Source organism: Notothenia rossii (genome assembly GCF_949606895.1).
Source record: "Notothenia rossii genome assembly, chromosome: 5".
Taxonomy (NCBI): Eukaryota; Metazoa; Chordata; class Actinopteri; order Perciformes; family Nototheniidae; genus Notothenia; species Notothenia rossii.
Genome location: NC_136903.1, coordinates 88015074 through 88038766, shown reverse-complemented (window position 1 = coordinate 88038766; position 23693 = coordinate 88015074). Strand labels below are relative to the sequence as shown.

Sequence of the window (23693 nt, the reverse complement as noted above, 5' to 3'; positions counted from 1 at the left end):
AAGACGTTTTATGGGAGATGGCAGCCTTTTATATCATATTTGACTTCATTGAAAGTCCCACCGCCTGACTAAGTCTATATGTCCCCCCCTCTAGTTATTCTTTTTTTTTCAAATGTAATAATTGTGTGTGTTTTTTGCTCTTTTTGGAGTCCAGCTGACCCTATGACCTTTCCCCCTTTCCCCCAGGTACCCCCGAGGCTCTGGCAGAGAAGGAGCTCCAGTTGCTGATGATGATCAACCAGCTGAGCGGTCTGAGGGAGCAGCTCCTGGGAGCGCACTCTGAGCAGAGGAACATGGCCGCCCTGCTGCTGGAGAAACAGCAGCAGCAGATGGAGCTGGCTCGACAACAGCAGGAACAGGTGACAGTCACACAACTACAGACATATAGGCTTCTGGAGGATTGAGTTTTGAAACAACAAAAGACAAACATTCAAAAGTGGGACAAAGTTTTTATTTTGTACTTAGTGATGTAGGAGTTAGAAAAACAAGTGCATACAAGTACAGTGTCACAGATACACAGAAGACAGGTGCATTTACAAGTTAAGACAAATAACAAATCTAGGCTTCTGGAGGGTTGAGTTTCAAAACGACATCCAAAAGCCAAAAATCCAAATCAGGGACTAATCCAAAGTGATTTTTAACTTTCAAGTATTTATTTGAACAAGGATCCTGCATAGAAATACAATAATCTCAGAAAAGAGAAGAGGTTTTTTATGCCAGATTTTAGCTAATAGATCATTTCCATCTGCAGTCCTGAGGCATATTGACTTTCTAAGAATTTTCTGGAAAGGTTTATGAGGTCAAAAAGGTCAAAACTAGCTTCACGTATAATATTAATGGTGTCTGATCAGTAAATGCTTGGCAGATACACATAATATGTAGCTATTTTTGACTGTAATTATCTGTAAATTAGATTTTTGGTGCAGTTCAGCTCCTTTGCAACATTTTACTCCAATGGACTTTACTGTTTGATGTTATAAAATAAATTCTAAAACATGCGTGCATTTTTGCTTGTATTGTCCTTTCAGTATAAATGTAGAATATAGAAAGTATTATATACACGGTTCTTACGGTCATGGAAAAGTCATGGAAATTCAAAATGCTAATTCCAGGCCCTGGAAAAGTTATGGAAAACAATATTTGCCCCAAAGCTTTGGAAAAGTCATGGAAATATAAATAAAGTTGCATCAAATATAATTTATATTTTATCTAACCGCCAAAATATTAATACTATAATGATAACACATACTGTAGTAATGAAATGTAGAATGGCATTTAACTGACGAGGTATTTTGCTGATGAGATGTTTACAATCACGCCCTCTTGTCTACAGTGGCTTTAGTCTGTAGGAGCCTACTATTTCATCTACGTTATTTGTTTTAGATTGGCACAACATGTTTCATATGCAGACCTTATTTGAATAATAAACCATTTTCAGTGGTACCGCTGAGAAAGAGTCATTTCTTTGGTCATGGAAAATGAGGTAAAGGTCATGGAGAGGTCACGGAAAATCATTGGTAAAAAAGTGTATGAACCCATTTAGTAAGTTTCTGTTGTCAAAAAGGTAAACACTGGGTCAACTTAGAATGCTAATGGTGTAAGATCAGTCAAAGCTTGTCAGAAGAACAAAATATGTAATGTAAGAAAAAGGACAATTTAAATAACTACATTTGTCAGATTCTTGGGGAAATTCTACTTTATTGCATCGTCATCACTTATCCAGTTCTTCGTTATGAATTGTATAACAATGCATGTTAATTTCACATATTTTGTAATTATAGTGTCAATGTACAAAATAATAGAGTTTGTACATTTGATATAATAATAGATTACATTTTTATAGCGCCTTTCAAGGGACCCAAGGCCGCTGTACATGATGAACAAACAAACAAACAAACAAACAAGCAAACAAGAAGGGCAAAAAATAAAGTAAAGATGAAATAAATAGCATTTGGAGAGGAAGCAGGGGGGCTGTGATGGGTTAGGGGTCGAAGAATACAGGATACAATTCATGCATTGCATTTGGTGGGTTGTCATTGGATCATGGTCCCCTCCACTTTTTGAAATTGTGTGTGTTTGCCACATACATACAGCACGTGATCTGTGTGATAATGACCATGTGTCTTGTGTCTCAGATCGCCAAGCAGCAGCAGCAGCTGATCCAGCAGCAGCACAAGATCAACCTTCTTCAGCAGCAGATCCAGGTCAGCCTTCAGACATGTTCACCTACCAGCAGCACAGATATGGGATGTTCAATTACAACAGTTTCAGACCAATGAGATGAGGTGTATCTGTTCTGCCTCGTCCCAGCAGGTGAACATGCCCTACGTGATGATCCCGGCTTTCCACCCCAACGCACAGTCCCTCCAGGTCTCCTCTGACCAACAGATGACTTTACCTCTGCAGCCAATCCCCTGCAAACCAGGTCAGTCTTTTGGGGAAGTTCAAGTCTTGGGAAAAGTTGAGTTGGGACCAGAGATGGCAAAAGTACACACATCCTTTACTCAAGTAGAAGTACAGATACTCGTGTTTAAAAATACTCTGGTAAAAGTAGAAGTACTGACTAAACTTCTTTACTCAAGTCAAAGTAAAGAGGCTTTGAAATGTACTTCAGTAAAAAGTACCCATAACTAGCAGCTGTTTTAAAGAGTACCTGACCTCCCTTTATATTAATAGAACAATAATGTTATTGTTAGCTAATGAATGTTTCCATGCTGAACAACGGCAACATGACAACGTTTCCATTGGTCCCTCTTCTTTAGAGAAGACCAGGAAATGATGGATACACGGATCGTGTTCAAATCAATAGGCACGCAATGACTCTAAATAATAATGACCACGCCACCAAACACACATTCAGACTAAAGGAACCAGCCTGTTTGGAAAATGTGAGAAGTAGAAAGTACAGATATTTGAGTTCAACATGTGAGAAGTAGAAAGTACAGGTATTTGTGTTCAACATGTAAGAAGTAGAAAGTACAGGTATTTGTGTTCAACATGTAAGAAGTAGAAAGTACAGGTATTTGTGTTCAACATGTGAGAAGTAAAAGTAAAAAGTTGTCAGAGAAATAAGTAGTGGAGTAAAGTACTGATACCAGAAAAATGTACTTAAGTACAGTAACAAAGTATTTGTACTCCACTACTTCCCCTCTCCGGTTGGGACACACTGGGTGCCTGCAAAAAGGTAATGCTTGTTAATGGCTCTTATCATTTGGTACTAGTTTTGGTACCATGCCAATGTTCCTGAAACCCAAATGGTCTGAAAATCTGTCAGATACTGGACCGAAACGTCCAACATCAGAAGACGTTTCCATGTCTTTTAAAAATAAATATGAACTACAAGATAACTATGTCTGAGTGTTGCCCTTCTGATTAAGTTTTACCTTTTTTGTTTGGTCGAATTGTCTTTATAAAAATATAAATTAAGCATCATAAAACATATGTATTGCAATTCATAAAGGGCTTAATAATGTGATGTATTACATGTTATATATCAAAGGCTTCTCTCCACTAGTTCTTTGAACTTTGGGTTTCTTCAGTTCTGTTTTTAAAGCTGTTCTTACAATTCAATTCAATTCAAATACCTTTATTAGCATGACCATCATTACATGCAGTATTGCCAAAGCTCTGTACAATTGCAAGATCCAATTCATCTTTATTAAAGTGATTACACTCTCTGCTGTGAGACAGAATGAACACTGCAAAGACTGTGCTTTTAACGCCTGAAACTTCGTGGCAAAAAGTCGCCAGATCTGAAAGTTTCCATCTCGTCTTGCAAAGTGTTTTTTAAGAAACGTAAACGCACTTCAACTCAAGGTCTACTTGAAAGGAAAATGAAAGCCATCAGCCATAAATGTAGAACAATACGGTTGAAAGTAGCTTTCACACACTCTCAGTTAACAGCTTTGTGCAGCCATTGTTTCTCCGTCTTAAAAGCTTCGCTCGAGGCTGACCTTCTCTAGTCTATATCTTTTCAAACCTAAAAGACACAAGGCCACTCTTTAGTGTGTGTGTGTGTGTGTGTGTGTGTGTGTGTGTGTGTGTGTGTGTGTGTGTGTGTGTGTGTGTGTGTGTGTGTGTGTGTGTGTGTGTGTGTGTGTGTGTGTGTGTGTGTGTGTGTGTGTGTGTGTGTGTGTGTGTGTGTGTGTGTGTGTGTGTGTGTGTGTGTGTGTGTGTGTGTGTGTGTGTGTGTGTGTGTGTGTGTGTGTGTGTGTGTGTGTGTGTGTGTGTGTGTGTGTGTGTGTGTGAGGAGTAAGGCAAGTCGGTTATTAGTTTCTTCATCTGACTATCGCTTCACACACACCTTAGGATAGGGTTAGGGTTAAGGACACCACTAAAACATGATCTACTCCAGTAGGGACTTCATGTTTTTGAAATAAATCATGTTCCATTGAACAAATGAACCCAAAACAACCCCCATCCTTAAGTACCACTCATGTGAGTCGAGACTAAATCTCCAAAATGTGGCATGTCACTTACACATTTCCTTTCTTCCTTTCAATGTGCCTTGTTATTATGTTGTACATAAGGTCAAAGTATATTAAGTTTAAAGGGGATATACTATAGAGAGAAAGCTAGACAGCATATAGCGAGTGCAGGGGAATAACAGACAGTTAGCTTTAGGAACAAAGAGCGGCCATCATCATTTCTGCCTCTTTTGTTGCCGTGTTACCGGAAGCGGCGTTCATATTTTCAATAACAAACTCGCCTATCATTACGAAACAGTAGATTACGCTATTCAAAATAAATCGAATATCCCTTTTGGTGTTGAATAACTAATAATCTAAATGAAAATACATGAAAATAATGATTTATCTGTCCGTTTTTATCAGTTATATTAGTTTTACAATCACTTACCGTTAGCTAGCAAGTGTTAACAGACACTTGATGGTACTTCAATCATATCAGAGTAACCTCACAGCTGTTGGAGTGTTCTTGTTTTTCATACATCACTTTTTGACCTCCTCCAGCAGTGGACTATCCCATGCAGCTGCTGCCAAACCCTCACGCCCCCCCCGCCAAGAGGAGCAGTGGTTCCTTCCGACAGGTACAGTGTTGTGTGTCAGCCTTTTGAATGTTCATCACAAAGGAATAGACTCATCATTATTGACTAGTTAATCTATTACAAATGTAATCTAAGTTTGGTAAACAAACTATACACTGCACAGTTTTGTTAATTGTTGAGTTACGCATTTTGGTTGCATTGATTTGATTGCCAGGCGACGGGCATTGCTAATTCAAACAAGACAACCAATCAAAATCAACAGCATGAAAGTATTATTCTACATATCACTAATATTTTCAGTATGTAGATATGTACTCCCCAACTGTGTGTGTGTGTGTGTGTGTGTGTGTGTGTGTGTGTGTGTGTGTGTGTGTGTGTGTGTGTGTGTGTGTGTGTGTGTGTGTGTGTGTGTGTGTGTGTGTGTGTGTGTGTGTGTGTGTGTGTGTGTGTGTGTGTGTGTGTGTGTGTGTGTGTGTGTGTGTGTGTGTGTGTGTGTGTGTGTGTGTGTGTGTGTGTGTGTGTGTGTGTGTGTGTGTGTGTGTGTGTGTGTGTGTGTGTGTTATAGAAGGAGTAAGGCAAGTCGGTTATTAGTTTCTTCCTCTGACTATCGCTTCACACACACCTTATATCACATATCACTAATATTTTCAGTATGTAGATATGTACTCCCCAAGTGTGTGTGTGTGTGTGTGTGTGTGTGTGTGTGTGTGTGTGTGTGTGTGTGTGTGTGTGTGTGTGTGTGTGTGTGTGTGTGTGTGTGTGTGTGTGTGTGTGTGTGTGTGTGTGTGTGTGTGTGTGTGTGTGTGTGTGTGTGTGTGTGTGTGTGTGTGTGTGTGTGTGTGTGTGTGTGTGTGTGTGTGTGTGTGTGTGTGTGTGTGTGTGTGTGTGTGTGTGTGTGTGTGTGTGTGTGTGTGTGTGTGTGTCTTCAGATTAATCAGCTAATGTATTTTTATGGTATGTGTGAGGCTGAAAAAAGCTTTACGAACGCACCGCACCCTTTGTTCGAATGTGTGTGGTATAGATGTGTGTGTGTGTGTGAACTGTATTTGCACGGCTGGTTCTCAAGCAGAGATAGACCAACAGGGCTTAGATAAACAAAAGGATGATGTGAGTGTGAAGACAAAAGAGCAGGAGATTCTACAAAGGTGTGACAGATGTGCTCCGACATGCCAAATCTGCCGTGCAAAACCGGAATACGTGCACACCCTTGCCCTTTGCGGTTGCCTCTGAATGTGTGTGTGTGTGGCCCAACCCCTGCTCATCTGCCGTGTGTGTGTGTGTGTGTGCAGGAAGCCAGTCAGCCCTTGAACCTGACCTCCAAGCCCAAGGGTCATGATCTGGGGAAAACCCAGAGTCCACTTGGTCTGGAGCTGGGGCTGCACGGAGCGTACCGGCACCGAGACGTCCAGAGAGAAACGACCAGAAGCCCCCAACGAACCACACTCAGTGAGTTGAACTCTGGAAGAAGTACTCAGATCTTGTTCTTGAGTAAAAGTAGAAGTACTCAGATCTTGTTCTTGAGTAAAAGTAGAAGTACTCAGATCTTGTTCTTGAGTAAAAGTAGAAGTACTCAGATCTTGTTCTTGAGTTAAAGTAGAAGTACTCAGATCTTGTTCTTGAGTAAAATTAGAAGTACTCAGATCTTGTACTTGAGTAAAAGTAGAAGTACACAGATCTTGTACTTGAGTAAAAGTAGAAGTACTCAGATCTTGTACTTGAGTAAAAGTAGAAGTACTCAGATCTTGTGTTTGAGTAAAAGTAGAAGTACTCAGATCTTGTAATTGAGTAAAAGTAGAAGTACACAGATCTTGTACTTGAGTAAAAGTAGAAGTACACAGATCTTGTACTTGATTAAAGTAGAAGTACTCAGATCTTGTTCTTGAGTAAAAGTAGAAGTACTCAGATCTTGTACTTGAGTAAAAGTAGATGTACTCAGATCTTGTTCTTGAGTAAAAGTAGAAGTACTCAGATCTTGTATTTGAGGAAAAGTAGAAGTAATCAGATCTTGTCCTTGAGTAAAAGTAGAAGTACTCAGATCTTGTATTTGAGGAAAAGTAGAAGTAATCAGATCTTGTCCTTCAGTAAAAGTAAAAGTACCAGAGTGTAGGAATACTCTGTTACAGTAAAAGTCCTGCATTCAAAATGTTCCTCAAGTGAAAGTAGAAAAGTGTTCTCATCAAAATCTAGTGAAAGTAGAAACAGTAAAAGTAGTCATTGTGCAGATTGGTCCATTTCAGAATAATAGATATGATATGTTTTATAATGATTGATCATGAAAGTGTTCTCAAAGCTGGTAAAGGTGCAGCTAGTTTGAATGACTTTGTATACTGCAGGGTAGCTTGTGGATTTACTCCAGGTGGAACTAAAGTCTGATTTAACACTTGATTATATTTCACATCATTCATCCAGATCTGTGAAGTAACTAAAGGTATTAAATTCATGTAGTGGTTCACACACACTAACCTCCTCAACGACCTTTCATAAAACATGCATATGCTTCATTGGAAAAAGCGGGAAAACCCCAGAAATAAACTACCAAAAATAATAAAATGTTACAAAATTCTACAAACACAAGTCAATAGATAAGTGTTAAATAAAAAAATAAAAAAAATACAACTACAGCATCACTCCAAATAGGTTCTTATGTTTCTTTTAAAAATACAAAGCGATCTTAGCTTTCTAACACCCAGAGGTGGTGAGTTCCACAGTTCACGGAGCAAAACAAGAGAAGACACTCACTGACGCCGTTATGGGACACATCAGGAACATGTAAAGGGAAAGCAGTGGAGGACCTTATTGATCTGGCTGCAACATGAACGTATGTTTGGTGAATCAAGGTCATTCAAGGCTTTCAAAACCAAATGAGAAACTTAAAAAGTAAAATAAATGCAATGCTTGAGACACCCTCTGTGTTTCTGGTTTGTCACAGTAACAGGGTCTCCTTCATGCTGATACCATTATTATAGAACAACTAGTATGTGATAAGCTAAGGGGGCGGGACATCTCTAAGCGGTTGACCAATCGCAACCGAGCCGGCCAGCTAGCCAATCAGAGCAGACTGGGCTCTGGTTTCAGACAGAGGGTGAAAAGAGGTGCTGCAGCACAGGCAGTATGAGAAGAGCTTTTTGGACATTAAAGCATGGAGACATGTCATGGCCCCCTTTTAATGAGCGCTATCAACCACATCAGCAGTTCAATCAGGAGGGACGAGAAGGGCAGAGATACACAAATTAATGTAATGGTGATTTTGGCGATTAGGCTCTGTTGTGCGGGAAGTATCAATCGGGAGGGGAGAACCGATCCGATGAAAATCCCCCGGGGTCTAGACCCTGGTGGTGAATGGATAGTTGAGTTCGTTGTGAAGGGGAGGGGCTTAGCTTGACCCTGGATTCAGAGGGACGGGAGGTGAAAAGGGGGGGAGGAGGGTTGCGTAGAGTCACCTGAAATGACAGCTGTCAGAGGAGGGAGAGCAGACTTAAAAGGGTTAGCGGAGCGCTATGATAGGCTCTTGGGAATAGAGCGAAGTGATTGGTTAAGCTGGAGAGTGACGCCCCTGATCACTTATTGAGAGGATAGAGAATAGTAAATGAAGAGTGAAGACGGTCTTCCTGGTTGAACTTACGCTGAGCTTCATTAGTTCACCTCCTAGCACAGACCTGGGCACTGTACGGCCCCCGGGCCACATACGGCCCTTTGGTTGACTCTGACCGGCCCGTGTAAGGTTAATTGGAAATTACAAAATAAACATATTTTCTAATTTTACCTCATGCATTGACTAAAGCTGCAATGCTTTTATTTTGAAGTTGTTTTTTATTCACGTACATAATGACGCAATACGTCAAATCAAGACGTGCGCGTTATTGAATAATTGTCACAAGACGACTTTAGCGCTCAAAAATGTCAGCTGATGCTAAAAAAAGAAAGGTAGATGCCGAATGTAGGGTTTTCAACAAAAATTGGACTGCTAAGTATTTATTTACTGAAGTCGGAGGTAAAGCCGTGTGTTTAGTTTGCGGGGAGCAGATCGCCGTGTTCAAGGACTACAATTTGAGTCGGCATTACGAGACGAAACACGCGGAGAAATACAAAAACTTGACTGATGCTGAAAGGGCGCGCACATCGAACGCTTTGCTAGCTAAGCTGCAAAAGCAGCAACGCTTTTTTACCAAGCTTCACACAACCAAGGATGCAGCAACCAAGACCAGCTTCGTGATATCCCACAAAATAGCTAAACACAGTAAGCCATTCTCAGAGGGGGAGTTTGTCAAAGAGTGCTTAGTGGACTCTGCAGCACTAATATGCCCTGAAAAAAAAGAAGCCTTTGAGCAAGTCCCGCTATCCAGTCGAACCGTGACGAGAAGGATCGAGGACATTGCGGGGAATCTGGAGCTTCAGCTGCAACATGAAGTGGCAAGTTTTGACTTTATCTCCTTGGCTTTGGACGAGAGCTGTGATGTCCGCGACACAGCGCAGTTACTCGTATTTGTCCGTGGGATAACGCCGGACTTCAAGATTACGGAGGAGCTGGCAGCAATGCGGCCGATGAAAGGGACGACGACAGGGAGCGATCTGTTCACGGAGGTAAATGCGTGCATGGACACGCTGGGACTGAAATGGGACAGACTGGCAGGTGTCACAACAGACGGTTGTCCAAATCTTACAGGTAAAAATGTTGGACTTTTGAAACGTATGCAAGATAAAGTGACTGAAATCGACGCAGATCAGAAATTTGTATTTTTGCATTGTATTATACACCAACATGTGTTGTGCAAGTCAGTGCTAAAAATTCACCATGTTATTGATGTTGTTACTAAAATAGTAAACTTCATCAGGGCACGGGCATTGAATCACAGACAGTTTGTTGCACTTTTGGAGGAGCATGAGACTGAGCATAGTGACATCGGCTACCACACAGCTGTCAGATGGCTCAGCCTGGGCAAAGTGCTAAAAAGAGTTTGGGACCTGAAAGCAGAGATTCAAGAGTTTTGTGAGAAGAAAGGCAAAGACATCCCAGAGCTCTCAGACGAGGACTGGATGGCAGATTTTGCATTTGCTGTTGATGTGACTGCACTGATGAATGAACTGAACACCAAACTGCAAGGCAAGGGCCTTTTTGTTCATGAAATGCACAGCCTGGTGAAGGCTTTCATGAGAAAGATGCAGTTTCTTTCAAGCCAACTGGAGAGCAACACTCTCACTCACATGCAAACCCTGAAAGAAGTCACACCATCAGCTGATCACCTCCGCAGGTACTCATCCATGTTAGGAGCATTGCATGGTGAGTTTTCAAGGCGATTTGAAGATCTCCGAACAATCGAGGATGAAATGCTCATGATTTCCTCTCCCTTTACCTGCAGTATGGATAATGCACCCAGTGATGTTCAGCTGGAACTCATTGACCTGCAGTCTGATGCAGTACTGGCAGAGCGCTTTAAGTCAGGATCTCTGCTGGATTTCTACTCTTCTCTCGAGGAGGAGAACTTTCCAAACATGAGGAGACATGCTCAGAAGATGTTGGTTCTCTTTGGCTCTACCTACATATGTGAACAAACATTTTCAAAGATGAAGTTTATGAAATCCAGGTATAGATCCTCTCTCACTGATGATCATCTGTCAGCTGTGCTTCGCATCTCCACCTCAGACATTCAACCTGACTTCGATGCACTCGTTAAAGCCCAGCAGAGACTAGATTTCTCTCACTGAACAAGAAAAAAGAACTTAAAAACACCAAATGAGGTGGTTAGACTACAAATGTAGGCATGTAAAGGAACCAACTAGCAGTGAACTGGGACACTTTCTTTGGAAGCCTTTTCTCAAAATCACAGTTCAGTGATGTTCAGTGACAGTTCAATATGATGTATCTTGCTGAATGTTTGGAGCACAAAGACAATGTTGTGATGTCTTAAGAATGCTAAGAACCTTTACACAACTTTCCAACAGTATATGAAACTCAAAATGTGTTTTGTAGTGAATGCGACTGAAAATGTTCACTAATATGAGTCAGAAATGGTGAAAAACGTTCACATTTTGTTTACCATTGTTTTGGGAAATTTGATTGAATAAATTACATTTTTTGTAAGGCAACCTCACTTTTTCATTGCTCAACTATAACATATACTCTTACCAGCTTGTCAAAACAATGCTATTTACTGCTTTTTATAAAGAAATACAATTAATATTATGCAGAATTGAGTTCAGCCTTTTGGCCCGGCCCTCCACAATATTTTTTGTTTCTCATGTGGCCCCATGGAAAAAATAATTGCCCACCCCTGTCCTAGCAGGATGTATATACTGAGGAAACAGAGGCTATAGGTGAATACATAATTTATGACTAGTATTACAAATGTAATCTAAGTTTGCAAATTACTCATCATTTCTTTAATTGGGCAATAAAGCTAACCACCTTGTAAACAAACTATAAGCTGCACATTTATGTTAAGCCCTATTCTGATTTCAGCTAGACGAAAAACAAGTTGAATTTCGAGCACTAAAAGGCATTTTGGTTGCATTGATCTGATTAGCATTCAAACAAGAAAACCAATCAATCAAAAAATGCCAAAAGAAGTGCAGATTCAAATCAACGGCATTGAATTATCATTCTCCATAAACATATATTCTTCATGTATGTGTTTATGTTCTTCCATTGACCTGTGTTATTGTTGTTAGGTTTCCTTGGAGACGGAGACGTTGTCACCCAGGCGATCCACGACGCCCAGCAGCTCCTGAGGGGCCACGGCAGCCGAGAGAGGGACATGGAGAGAGAGAGGGATGTGGGAGCAAAGATGGTGAGCTGATGTCCAAACTGATTTAAAGATGATCAAACTGCTTCGACTGAGAACAAATCCCAGAGCCCATACTGTGGGTGTTTCTCAATGTCGAGGAAGGATGCTCCAGAGCCACTATTTCAAGCATACTACGTCATCGAGTGCCGCCGAAGTACTGTTCCAATGTCCAGCATACTTGGAATTCTACCAAGCCCGGTGTACTTCGTTTGGAGAAATTTCTAGGCTGCACATGTGTAGGCTCCGCGGTCTTAACATCCCCACAATGCTTTGCGCACGGACCAATTTCCCCAAATCTGTGGCGGAAAATGTAAGGCGGGGTCTCTGCACACTTGCTAGCCTGTTCCACTCTTCGTTTTCCGAATGCTAGGAATTATTCTTGCCTCGCTTCTGCCTGAAGCAAGACGCTCGGAAGACATGTGCTACCAAGCAAGCGTCCTCGATATTGAGAAACACCCAGGCCGTTTCTCAATCTCGAGGATGCTGGCTTGGTAGTCGCGTACTTCCAAGTATGCTTCCAAGCCACGGCTTCGGAAAACGAAGAAGAATGGAACAGGCTAACAAGTGTGCCACTCTCTCTAACGGTTTCAACATAATATGTACTGAAAACAAATACCTCAAGATGTCTATCTAATTATGAACTTGCTTTACTTTCATGGAACACGTTTTTGGTGATAACAAAGTAACATATTTACCAACACATGTTCTACGCCACTATACTTACATTTAAATGTGTGCTGCGTCGGTTCAGCCATTTTCCGCAAGGGTTTTTGAAATTGGTCCGTGCGCAAAGCATTGTGGGGATTTGAAGGACGCGAAGTCTACCCATGTGCAGCCTCGAAATTACCCCCAAACCAAGGACGCGGCCTCGGTGGAATTCCAAGTATGCTGGGGATTGGAGCAGTCCTTCGGCGGATGACGTAGTATCCTTGAAATATTGGCTTGGAAGCCAGTATCCTCGAGATTGAGAAACGGCCCCATTGTGTTCCTGTTAGTGTTTACTTCCTCTCTGTCTTCTTCTGCTGTTCCCTTTAATGTTTACTTCCTGTCTGTCTTCTTCTGTTGATTTCTCTGACGTCCAGCTCTCTGTCTCCTTCCTTTCTGTTGCACTCTCTTTCTTGACTGGGGTTGACAGGTTAGCCATCATGACTTCAAAGTTTCGTGATCTCCACAAATATAAAAATGAATAATCCAAAAGTATTTCATGATGTTCTCTGATGGAGAAAACTAATATTAGTTATCGACAGCTGACGTTAAATTGAATTCTTTCTGTGGATTGATATGACTGCACATAGTCCCTTGATCCCCCTTAGCAGTGATCTGTTAACAAGTATTAACCACCTCTGAAATGTCCAAATTGACCAATCACAATCGAGTATTCAACTAAGCCATGTAATAATCTTTACTAACTTGTGCTTGTCTCTATATTTGATAAGCTGACTATGTTAAATACCTCGTACAAGCCCACTACAAACAATTATCCTTTCAAATGTCATTATCCAGAGTTTGTAAAGCGAATACCATCTTACTGAACAAAGTGGATATGAGGAAACCCTCCCAGTCTGTCTCTGATTCCTCCAGCTGACTTCTAGAGGTCTAATGGGGGGTTTTAGAGTCTGGTTAAGAGCCTGGTTTAGGGTTTCAGGGCTTCGTGCTTCTCCAGAGGATTCAGAGGCTGTGTAATATCCCAGCTGCACAGAAGCACATTGTCACGGCTCAGTATGACCGGTGTTGCCTTCTTGAGAGTAAACAGTGTCTGGAAAAGACAAAGAAGTTATGTGTCTGTTGTTTCTATTCTTAGTAATGTAAAAAGGGTGTTCAGTATCCCCTGACAAAGATGCTATCGAGTGTTGTTATTCAGCTTTGTGCGAGTGCAGTCATGCGCTGCAGTGAAAGTACAAAATATTTGCACACATGACACAAAATGTGACAAAATCAGTGATAAAAGTACATTTACTCGAGTACTCTTACCAACTATTTTGACCTACTTGAGGATTTCTATGTAATCCTACCTTGTACTTCTACTCTGCTACATTTCAAAGGCAAATATACTACTTTTTCACACTCTATTGATTTAACACTTGTCTTTACTTTAAACATAAAAAAACAGTAGTGTTAGACGAAGTACTCGGATCCTTTACTTTCTGTAAATAAAAGTACAAATAATATGGTTTTAAAATACTCTATTACAATTAAAAGTCCTGATTTCAAAATCTTACTTAAATAAAAGTACACAAGTATTAGTGTCACAAGTATAGTGCACTTGTTGCACACAGAAGAATAAGAACTATTTGAACATAGTTAATGCATACTGAGTACTTTTACATTTGATACATGAAGTACATAACCTGTTAATAGTTCTAGTTAGTGTGTAACACTTAGCTAGCGCTCCAACACATTCAACGTGATGGGCTGAGGGGGCGGGACATCTTTAAGCTGGTCGACCAATCACAACAGAGCAAGCCAGCTTACCAATCAGAGCAGACTGGGCTCTGGTTTCAGACAGAGGGTGAAAAGAGGTGCTGCAGCACAGAGAGTATGAGAGAAGTAAAGAGCTTTTTGAACATTAAAGCATGGAGACATGTCCCAGCAGAGACATTTGAACATTAAAGCATGAAGACATGTCCCAGCAGAGACATTTGAACATTAAAGCATGGAGACATGTTCCAGCAGAGACATTTGAACATTAAAGCATGGAGACATGTCCCAGTAGAGACATTTGAACATTAAAGCATGAAGACATGTCCCAGCAGAGACATTTGAACATTAAAGCGTGGAGACATGTCCCAGCAGAGACATTTGAACATTAAAGCATGGAGACATGTCCCAGTAGAGACATTTGAACATTAAAGCATGGAGACATGTCCCAGCAGAGACATTTGAACATTAAAGCATGGAGACATGTCCCAGTAGAGACATTTGAACATTAAAGCATGGAGACATGTCCCAGCAGAGACATTTGAACATTAAAGCATGGAGACATGTCCCAGCAGACACATTTGAACATTAAAGCATGGAGACATGTCCCAGCAGACACATTTTAACATTAAAGCATGGAGACATGTCCCAGCAGAGACATTTGAACATTAAAGCATTGAAACATGTCCCAGCAGAGACATTTGAACATTAAAGCATGGAGACATGTCCCAGCAGAGACATTTGAACATTAAAGCATGGAAACATGTCCCAGCAGAGACATGAGACAGTAGAGACACTAAATACAAATATGAACATGGAATTGAGCAGAATCCTATTTAACTAAAAGATCTGAGTACTCTGCCTTCAGGACATCTCTCACTTGTTGTTCTACTTCACGTCGTCTATAAATTAGCATGACGTGCTTTGTCTGGCCCGCGACTGTGAGAACCATGGCTGTTATTTTTTGTTTTGCTTCTTGTAAAAATTGTCTTCTATTCTGGTCTGGGTTGTTCATTCTCGGAGGTGGCTGATACTTTGCTCTCGGCCTGGCGGAGGAACAGCTGTCGCAGCGCCACAAAGGCCTCTGAGTGGCATTGAGAGAGCCACCTGCCCTGGCTCTTTGTCCAACACTGTACTCTGTGGCTCTCCTCCATTATCACTCTGCATCTCTGTCGCTGCTCGAACAAACACCGATGACTGACCTATTTCGGTATCACACTCCCCTGGATGAATAATGTTTTACAGCTCGATAGATAGTTTTGTTACATTCCCATTTCTCCTCCACCTCTCCTGCCTCGGACAATAAAGAGCACTCTTCCTCCTCCATGGCGTCCCTTTCTTTCCTTTGCATTTACAGCTCTGCATTTCAACAGCAGCTGATAGGGAGAGCGTGTCTTTACCTTAAATAGCTCTCTGTGAAACACATGCGTGCCACGAGCATCGGGTCATCTCTTTTACTGCAGCAAAAATTCAAATCTCCCCTTTGTGCTCAGTGTGAATATGTGTGTGGCTTAACTGCGTGTCTGACTCCATCCGTCTTTGTCTTTGTGTCTTCAGGAGTATAAGGAATCTCCTCGGAGCGAGAGGATTTCTCACGTGGAGAGAGGTGAGGAGCACCTCAGCAGTGATTCTGAGGGTAGGTGTCCCTGAAGGAGCCTGACTCATGAAGATAGCGTTCTCCATTAATGTGTTTATGTACAACCTACTATTTCAAAATAGCAGTTATTATTAAAAAGATGCCTCAGAATATCAGATTGACATTTAAACATCCCAAAATAACTCCCAACACCACCTCGAAGCTCAGCTGTATCAGAAACGTTCAGTATCATCTGGAAGTGTGGCAGCTTTGGCTGAAAACTGAACATAAGATGTGCAGAATTGAAGATGGGGAAATGTAATCTTAACCTCATCTGTAAAAGAGTTGTGCAGTGATGACGGGTTTTTTTGTAGGCCGACCTGTAAGTTAGCTTCCTCGACCCATGGGATTTCTCCATTGGATTTCAGAATGTTGCAGGAAATAAGTTATCTTGCAAACACTGAACACCTTTTGTTCATCATCTTCACCACTTTGTGATGTTCTACGTGTAAATGCAATCGGCTAGGTTATAAACAAAGCCGGCGTTGCTAAGCTAAATGCGGCTAATGTCCAGGGCGTTGAGTCGTCTCTTTTAGTCATTTGTTAACAACCGTTGTTTTTATGACACAGAGAAGCTCCTGGGTTTGATTTGAACCCGCTTTCGCAGGATTCAAAGAACATATAGCATACAGTACATTTGTAGAAATATCTCCATTTTAAGCTTACATTTGTTAATTCTTTCTGAAGGACCATTGGAAATGTGAAAAGCGACTATAAATATTCAGCTTTTACAGTTTTTGGATTTGATAAAACGGGACATTTGTACGATTTTAATAAAGAAAAATAACACTTTTAGGGCAGGTTGAGGGGCTCAGTCATAACAAGGTGAAATAAGGGAAAAACACCCATCCGTTTGCTCTGCTCCTCTGACGGTGGCCCCCTCTCTCTCCTAGGGGCCCTTCCCAACTCTGTCCCAGGAAACTACACTGAGACCCGCCCCCCCCCCACCTCCGCACACATCAAGAGACCCATGAACGCCTTCATGGTTTGGGCCAAGGACGAGCGGCGGAGGATCTTGCAGGCGTTCCCCGACATGCACAACTCCTCCATCAGCAAGATCCTGGGTGAGCACCATGTGGGAGGAGGGGAGGGGAGGGGGGGGGTGGAAATGTGCCTCTATTCTGAGACGCTGTCTGGCACATGGGAGGGCACGGACAACCACCTGCCTGTCCTCCAGACACACACACACACACACACACACACACACACACACACACACACACACACACACACACACACACACACACTGGCATGAATCCCTTTTCTTGGAGCAAACATTTACATTCCATTCTATTGTGGAGGGCTTGTTGTTGAGCAATTGCCCTACACACACACACACACACACACACACACACACACACACACACACACACACACACACACACACACACACACACACACACACACACACACACACACATGCAGACATGAACACACACACACACACACACACACACACACATGCAGACATGAACACACACACACACACACAGACATGAACACACACACACACACACACACACACACACACATGCAGACATGAACACACACACACACACACACACACACAAATGCAGACATGAACACACACACACACACACACACACACACACACACACACACACACACACACACTCACACACACACACACACACACAAGCAGACATGAACACACACACACACACACACACACACAAATGCAGACATGAACACACACACTCACACACACACACAAATGCAGACATGAACACACACACACACACACACACACACACACACACACACACACACACACACACACACACAAATGCAGACGTGAACACACACATGCATGCAAGTTATGCACATTGTAACAATGTTGATTACTGAAATACCTCATGTCAGTTTTACACAATATCTACAGTGGTTGATTTCTCTGGATGGTTCTCTCGATTGCGATTTAGTGCCCAGACATTTTTATGGTGAAATGTATACAAGCCCAAAAAATGTCTTACTCAGCCAAACATCCAGAAAGTGAACCATCACATGACATCGAAAGCCAGCTAATATTACTTACTAATCCGTAGAGGCTGATGAACCTTCCAGCGATTCGAGCCTCCTGTGTCCGCAGTGTGAACACTAACTCTATCCCTGAGCTTTAGCGCTAGCAGCAGTTAGCAGTTAGTTAGCTATTTAAATGGGACATGTCATGCTCATTCTCAGGTTCATAATTGTATTTTGTGTCTACCTTGTTTGCTAAATATTGGCATCTGCCATTGAAAAAAGATGTATCGGACATAAACTGGCCATGTTAACTTTATGTTGCACTCGTACTTCTATTGGCTAGAGCTCCAAAACATTTGACATGATAGACTAAGGGGCGGGACATCTTCAAGCGGTCGACCAACACACAATTCTGCTCTGCTCTGGTTTCAGACAGAGGGTGAAAAGAGGTGCTGCAGCACAGGCAGAATGAGAAAAATAAAGAGCTTTTTGAACATTAAAGCACGGAGACATGTCACAGTATAGTAGACACAATCCAGACCCAACCTATCACTGAAACGTGCTACTGATTCACGTTCTGCCATAAAAGCCATGTGCTCTCCCTCATCATGTTTGTACCGATGTGTGTCTCCAGGCTCCAGGTGGAAAGGCATGTCCAACCAGGAGAAGCAGCCTTACTACGAGGAGCAGGCGAGGCTGAGCCGGCAGCACCTGGAGCGTTACCCCGACTATAAGTACAAACCCCGGCCCAAGCGCACCTGCATCGTGGAGGGGCGGAGGCTGAGGGTGGGCGAGTACAAGGCCATGATGAAGAACCGCAGACAGGAGCAGAGAGCCACCTACACACACAGGTAAAAAAACACTGAGTGTGGCGGCTCAATTTCCCGTTCAGTTTGAGTCGCCGAGAGGCTAAGCTTGGCTATAAGCTGCGACACGTTTTCAATGAGCAAGTCCGTAATGAAGTAAGATAGTTTGACGATATTTAATAAACAAAATCAACATACAGTAACTATAGGTACAAAACAAGCTCACCCTCTGTCATCCGCACTCGACATGAAACAGGTGACCGAAATACACAAACCTCACCCATGTGACAAATAACGGAAGTGCTAAACAAATACAAATAAAAGTGACGTAAACAAATAATAATAATAATAATAATACAAATAATAAACTCAGGCTAGGTAACATTTTGGCTCCTACACTGAGACTTTACTCCGTTGACTATTCTGTTTTAATTGTATTTACTTTTTTGCACATTGTCAAAATGTCCTTTCGCCTGTATCTACTTGTCTTTCATTCTTTCTTTATAACTAATGCTGCAATGTTGGCTAAAGCTAACGCCCCATTTACTGTTCTTTGTGACAGGTGATCAATGGGGTCTGTCCACAACACTATACACAAATAAACTACACTAAACTATCTCGCACTATTTTATGAGTTGTATTTGTTCTATGTCCTATATTCATGTTGCACTGTGGGAGGAGCCTGTGACTTAAGTTTTTCATTGCCATTCACTGTAGCTAATGTGCACATGGCAATAAAGCCTTGAAACTTGAGGGTTCTCCGCACCTCCGCAAACTGTAGTCAATTCATAGTTCCCGAAGCTTGTCTTTTATTCGTGAAGACACCGAGTGAATAACAGCCCGACTGAGGTATCAATACTTCTCTGTCATCGACGATGAAACATATAAAAAATACAAAACAGATAAATATACAAAATACAAATGGCATCCTGCCGCCATTGTTTAGCTAAATCCTCCGACTAGTTAAGCTGCGGCTGTCAACAGTGGTTGGTGTTTAATGTGTTTGTGTTTCTACCTCCATCTCTTTCTCTCCATTGAGAAATAAAACATCAATAACAGGATGTCGCAATGGCCTTCGACTTTATCTACATCGCGTTATTCAAATACGTTTAAATGCACCTTGGGAGTTTTATTTAACTTTCCCTCGCAACTTTTCAGTACAAAAGCTTGTAGGCCTACCTTTTGTTGTAAACAGATTAGCAGAAGTGTTTATGTTCTGCACTGAATAGTTTGAAGCCTCCTTCATAACTTTGTTGAATGCAAATTCTAAACCAACATTTGTTTTTGCATGTCCATTCATTCAGTTGAAACCCGGTATTTGTGCACAGTTGCAGACAAAAGTTCGTGTAAATATTAGTCTTATGATATTATTTGTACAGTCCAGTGCTGGATGTGTTGCATTGTTTATTATCCAAACACTTCCAATAACTTTCAATAACTACAAATTATTATTATTTTTTTAATTCAAACTTCCCAACATGTCTTTATCGAACAATATGTACCTCTTCAATCTGTATTTGTTTGATTGTTTGTTTGTTTATTTATTTAAAGGACAGTGCACAATAATCAACATTGCTGTAAACGTGCCAGTATTAGCCAGCAGGCACATTTCCAACTGTTGTCCTTGGCAACCATGTCATTTGATGGTGTTTAGCCTTTCAAAAACATGATCATCTTGATACGTTTATTACCTACACTTAATGTATGAACATGCATTTGTATTCTACGCAAAGTGCATCTGTTAACGAACTACGTTTTCTTTTTTAAAAGAAACAGATTGAAGGTGATTCCTCCCACAGATTTACTAACGAGTGTATTTCCTGTCTTTCAGTCAAACGGACCCTCAGCAGCTCCACTACCCTCACAGCGAGGGTCCATACCCGGGCGCTACCGGCTCAGTTTCGGTGGCGAACCTCTCCTTTCACCCCGCGCTGCTGGAGCATTACCTGCCGCAACCCCCGCCCACTCTGCGCCGAGCCGAGGGCCAGGCCACGCCCACTTCCCTGCCCAGAGAGCGGGAGAGGGAGAGAGAGAGGGAAAGACCTCCGTACAGCGAGGGGGAGGAGAGCGATGGAGGGGAGAGGAGTGAGGGGGAACTGGTGCTCCTCACAGACTGAAATGGGGAAGATGGAAGTGAGGGATGAGAGGAGGGGAGGAAGGGTGGTCTTCTGTCAGAGAAGAAAAAAAAGAAGAAGAAAGGAGAAGAGCTATTGAAAAGTGAAGACACGTCATTGTCACACCCTTGTAAAGTAATTGTTTTTAGTGACCTACACACACACAAAAAGGCAAGCTCTTATCATTTCCCTTCATTGACATGTCATTGGTTACTTTGTTTCGTCTTATTTGAAGGTATAATGTAGAAAGTTTATCCTTTAATCCCCTTAGCTTCTTGTTTTCCTCCCCGTGTTGACTGTTTGCATTCATCGGAGGAGAGGCTAGCATCCCTGTTTTCACCTGTTAGATTTGTAATATGTCCGTGCTGCCCCCTGCTGGTGAAGGCTGATTATTACATCATGTAAACACCCCAGAGGAGTAGCATTTAACAAATGTAAGGCATAGGGCAGGTTGTGTGGATAGTGTGCCACCTGGAAATAAGCTAAATCTAATTTAAAAGTGAAGATTAAAGGAGAAAAATTAACAGATTTAAAGGTGTTTTCCAGCTATTTACTTTAGTATTGCACTTCTATAAGAAATTGGGGGAACAAGTTTTAACTTCCAAACATTTTACAACACAAGACATTTGACTAAGTCATCTTGGGGCTTTGTTTGACATTTCTTACCGTTTTCTGACATTTTTCAGACAAAACTATGAATAATGGGCTGATTCATTGACAACAATTACGAAAAATAATTGTAAACTGCAGCAGTAGCAGCTGTCAATCATTGCTTTACAGTCGGTTAGAAATCTGTGTGGTAAATGTTCCAGTCAAGGCAAGGCAAAGTTTATTTGTATAGCACATTTCATCAGGTTTAAAAAAAATGCATTCAACCAGGAAAAAAAATAAAATTCAATTATTAAAATTCTAATTTAAAGAATAAAAACCTATTAAAATAACAGAATAAGTAAAGGATCTAACAATGCAACCAATGGTTTACAATCAGACGGCCAATTTTAAAAGTGTCCTTTCCAGATAAAGTACACAAACGATCAATTTAACCCTCCTCTTCCTCATTCTCCCACATCATGCTGTTCAGTTTCGCTGTATCTGCTGTATTTGTGTTTCCATCAGTTGAACTCAGCCTCACCTGTTTTTTTTATACCTCTATGTTTGCTTCTTTGAGTGTTAATTGATTGTCGTGTTGAGCACCTCCTATCTGTCTCTCCGAATGTCAGGTGTTTGTTTTTTGCCACTTTTGAGATGCAGCACTGCAGAAAATATCCACATACTATATGTGGGTATTTTCGTCATGTTCTTGGTACTATAGTGCATCAGGAATTGTTCCAAGATGTTTCACTGGAAATAGTTTAAACAAAATTATAATTTTTTGCAGTGACAGATCAATCGGCCTCCTTTTAGATTAAGGTGAAGCTCCATCTGTTCTCTTCTTAATTCATATTTCATGTTCCTGTTTGACCGAGATCTAACCATATGTCACATGTTGTTCATTGTTAGGATGTAGCCTAACTAGCTAGAGTGGCTACAAAGACAGGGAAAAAAGGTAAATTCATGGTTATGAGTTGTTGACGGTGCTACCCAAAGTGAAAGGATTGGAAATAGAAGCAGGAGTTTTGGGTGACTGACACAATGTTTAACTTAATGAGAACACCAACACCAAAATCATCCATGTAGTACATTGTTAGCTATGATGCTACGAGCTAACATTTTAGCTTGCTGAGGGATGTTAGCACTTAGCATACACTATGGTATTTTATAGCAATTACTGATGGTTGGAATCTGTATTGATGTTCATTGTAAAGTTCGTAAAAGTCAGGCTAGCTAAAAACTAACAGTCATCACAATTATGCTACTGTTTAAGGATCCAAATAGACTGATTTAGTTTACCTACAAGTTTTAGGGTCGAAATAAATCTTACATGAACTGTAGCTTCGGTTGTTGTTTTATTAAAATATCACAGTTTAACCTAAATGTAAGATATAAAAAAGTGTTAATGACTAGCTAGCATCTGCTTGACCTCTTTCCATTTCATGTGAGGAAGTTTTGGAAACTGTTTATCCTAAAATCATTGTTGTAAGACATACAAATAAGGACCAGGAATAAACTAGCATCATTATCTTCACTATGTCTAGCTAGTAGCATGTTGCTATTAGCCTGTAATGCTACGTTGCCTAGCTCTCCTGAGCACATGGCTAGTTTTGGTGTCTTTGTTCTCAACACGCCATAACCACAATGACCAATACAACCATTTCAATAAAACTAGTGTCGAAATAGCACTGGGTCAATCCACCTTTAGCTAACTAGCTAACCGCAAGGATGACAAATCAAAACGGAGGGAAAAGATACATTTCAGACATCAGGGTTTGGGTTCAGGGCTGTGTAAAGATGCTGGATTTTGTGCAGAGATGGATATCAGAGGACAAATGTCTTATTTTAGTGGAGATATGCTGAGGACTCACCTGTCTTTACCCCTGCTGATGTAAATATAGAAAGAGACTTTATTTTGTTTATAAGAGCCTGTGTAATTTAAAGGTGTACGTTTCTTTATGTTTTCAGAGTTTTGTGTTGTTTTTTTTCTTTCTTGAAAGACAATAAATTGGTTGTGCTAAATGTGTTTGGAGTGAATTATTTGTGTGTGTGTTTGAGACAGGGTTGTGTGTTCAGCTGGTTCATCATAACTAAGGTCTACCTGAGGTCGTTCCCATAGTAACACTCCGCTGTTTCCAGCGCATCCCTGCATTTAAACATTACATTAGCGAACAGCGTATTCTTCCATGCTGTATTTTCCCCTGAAGTCTCTCAGCTGGTAAAAGAGCAAGTCATATAAAGTGATTAATAACATTGGATACGCCTTGGTCCACTGTAATATTGTCCCTTCATTTTTTAACGAGATTAAAGTGGACAGCTGTACTAATAACTGATTACAGCTGCACTTAAATCAGGTTC

The 23693-nt window shown here is 41.2% G+C and overlaps 1 protein-coding gene across 3 annotated transcripts in view; it reads left to right on the top strand.

Annotated features, from left to right (window-relative positions):
- The window catches only part of sox13 (SRY-box transcription factor 13), a 61531-nt gene extending 38174 nt beyond the window's left edge, over positions 1 to 23357 (top strand). Inside the window, exons 5-14 of one of the 3 annotated variants that reach the window (XM_079683096.1) lie at positions 187 to 359; positions 2136 to 2204; positions 2314 to 2425; positions 4974 to 5047; positions 6295 to 6451; positions 11672 to 11790; positions 15763 to 15841; positions 16735 to 16905; positions 18459 to 18675; positions 20462 to 23357. In XM_079683096.1, the coding sequence (XP_079539222.1) occupies positions 187 to 359; positions 2136 to 2204; positions 2314 to 2425; positions 4974 to 5047; positions 6295 to 6451; positions 11672 to 11790; positions 15763 to 15841; positions 16735 to 16905; positions 18459 to 18675; positions 20462 to 20747 (1457 nt within the window). In that variant the 3' untranslated portion in view covers positions 20748 to 23357. Of the gene's footprint in view, positions 1 to 186; positions 360 to 2135; positions 2205 to 2310; positions 2426 to 4970; positions 5048 to 6294; positions 6452 to 11671; positions 11791 to 15762; positions 15842 to 16734; positions 16906 to 18458; positions 18676 to 20461 lie in introns of all 3 variants that reach the window. The other 2 variants (XM_079683095.1, XM_079683094.1) reach the window with 2 other exon arrangements.
- The last annotated feature ends 336 nt before the right edge of the window (positions 23358 to 23693 follow it).